Genomic DNA, 2456 nt, shown 5'->3' on the forward strand with positions numbered 1-2456 from the left:
CTTGGAGGGTGGTGCAGCTGCCCTCCCCTCACCCCTCTATTTATAGGGAGAAGGGAGAAGGGGGCCGGCCCCTCTAGAACCCATCTAGAGGGGGGGGGGGCGGCGGCCAAGGGGAGAGGGGGAGAGGGTGGCTTGCCCCCCAAGCCAAGGGGGCGCCCCCTCTAGGGTTCCCCCCCTCAACCCTAGGCGCAAGGGCCCAAGGGAGGGGGTACGCCCAGCCCACCAGGGGCTGGCTCCCTGCCCCACGCAGCCCATGTGGTCCCCCGGGAGGGGTGGCCCCTCCCGGTGGACCCCCGGAACCCTTCCGGTGGCCCCGGTACAATACCGGTATGACCCCGAAACTTCCCGGTGCCCGTTTGACAACTTCCCATATATAAATCTTTACCTCCGGACCCTTCCGGAGCTCCTCGTGACGTCCGGGATCCCATCCGGGACTCCGAACAACATTCGGTAGTCACATACTAGTCTTCCTAATAACCCTAGCGTCACCGAACCTTAAGTGTGTAGACCCTACGGGTTCGGGAGACATGCAGACATGACCGAGACGCTCTCAGGTCAATAACCAACAGCGGGATCTGGATACCCATGATGGCTCCCACATGCTCCTCGATGTTGTCATCGGATGAACCACGATGTCGAGGATTCGATCAAACCCTGTATACAATTCCCTTTGTCATTCGGTACGTTACTTGCCCGAGACTCGATCGTCGGTATCCCAATACCTTGTTCAGTCTCGTTACCGGCAAGTCACTTTACTCGTACCGTAATGCATGATCCCGTGTCCAACACCTTGGTCACATTGAGCTCATTATGATGATGCATTACCGAGTGGGCCCAGAGATACCTCTCCGTCATACGGAGTGACAAATCCCAGTCTCGATCCGTGTCAACCCAACAGATACTTTCGGAGATACCTGTAATGCACCTTTATAGTCACCCAGTTACGTTGTGACGTTTGATACACCCAAGGCACTCTTACGGTATCCGGGAGTTACACGATCTCATGGTCGAAGGAAGAGATACTTGACATTGACAAAGCTCTAGCAAAACGAACTACACGATCTTTTATGCTATGCTTAGGATTGGGTCTTGTCCATCACATCATTCTCCTAATGATGTGATCCCGTTATCAACGACATCCAATGTCCATAGTCAGGAAACCATGACTATCTGTTGATCACAACGAGCTAGTCAACTAGAGGCTCACTAGGGACATATTGTGGTCTAAGTATTCACACGTGTATTACGATTTCCGGATAATACAGTTATAGCATGAATAAAAGACATTTATCATGAACATTGAAATATAATAATACTTTTATTATTGCCTCTAGGGCATATTTCCAACAACCCCCACCAATCTCCATCATCGTCGAAAATACTGCCTACCTCCCAAACATGCGTGACACCCAGATCTGCCGCACCATCAGAGTCGAGGAAAGGTATCCATGAGCCATACAAATTCATTTGATCATATAACTGTTGTATTTCCCGCTGCAACACATAGGCACTTTTGCTAGTTAAAAGAAAAACCTATTGTTAGAATAAATTTGAGGCGCTTAGTCGATTATCCGGGGACCAAGCAATCACATGAGCACGACACCGCGATTTGTTAACGAGGTTCACCAATATGGCTACATCTCTGGGGCCTGACTACGGTCGCTCCTCCCCGTGACACCGTCACAATACCGCACACCAGCACACGCCGCCGGCTCGCCTGCGTGCTTGTACTATATGTTGGCATAGGTTACATCGTGTGCCTATCCCCACTATATATGAGAGGCCTAAGATATAAGTGTCCTACTAGGACACGACTCCATATCCTATCTAAATACAATACTATTCAGAGTCCAACTGTAACATACTTTATACAAAATATTCGATACAACTCTAACATAAGCCAGTGGGCATGCAACTGAAGTTACACACAACTGGATGGGCTTGCAAGTGTAGTTGTATACACCGTGAAAAGACGATTGAGAAAAAGAAAGAAAAACATAAATTAGTCCAACAAAAGAAAAGAAAAAGATGAAGAACATTCGAAAAAAAAGAAAAGAAAAATATCCACACTCCATATGGTTCATTGAGCCTGCCTGCACATCTTCTCGGTGTCAATTGATAAGGCCCAGCCCCGTCTCTCAGTACTCTCTAGCTCGTCTCGCCGTTTCCCCCCAACACCGCTCTTCGTCCCTTCGTGTGACTCTCACTCCGCTCCGGACATGGCAAAAAACACCCCCAGCCCTCCGCCGAGGGCAAGATCTCGCCGGGGCGCGGCGCCGACGTCGCCAACCCCAGCCGCCGCTCTGAGCCCTCCTTTCTCCCTTGCCCCACTGCGCACCCGCCTTGGCGCTGCTGCTGCTGCTGCGGCGGCGGCGGCCGCCGCCGCCGCCGCCGCCTCCTCATCCCCCGTCGAGCACCCATGCGTACTCCCTCTGCCCCCCCTTTCCTTACTCCCT

At 51.7% G+C, this 2456-nt stretch overlaps 1 protein-coding gene across 4 annotated transcripts in view; it reads left to right on the top strand.

Moving 5' to 3' along the window:
* The first annotated feature begins 2152 nt into the window (after window positions 1–2152).
* The window catches only part of LOC119364022 (kinetochore-associated protein KNL-2 homolog), a 5030-nt gene continuing 4726 nt past the window's right edge, over window positions 2153–2456 (top strand). For all 4 annotated transcript variants that reach the window (XM_037629411.1, XM_037629414.1, XM_037629412.1 and 1 more), the window contains exon 1: window positions 2153–2423. In XM_037629411.1, the coding sequence (XP_037485308.1) occupies window positions 2220–2423 (204 nt within the window). In that variant the 5' untranslated portion in view covers window positions 2153–2219. The remainder of the gene's footprint in view (window positions 2424–2456) is intronic.

This window comes from Triticum dicoccoides, chromosome 2B (assembly GCF_002162155.2).
Source record: "Triticum dicoccoides isolate Atlit2015 ecotype Zavitan chromosome 2B, WEW_v2.0, whole genome shotgun sequence".
Classification (NCBI taxonomy): Eukaryota; Viridiplantae; Streptophyta; class Magnoliopsida; order Poales; family Poaceae; genus Triticum; species Triticum dicoccoides.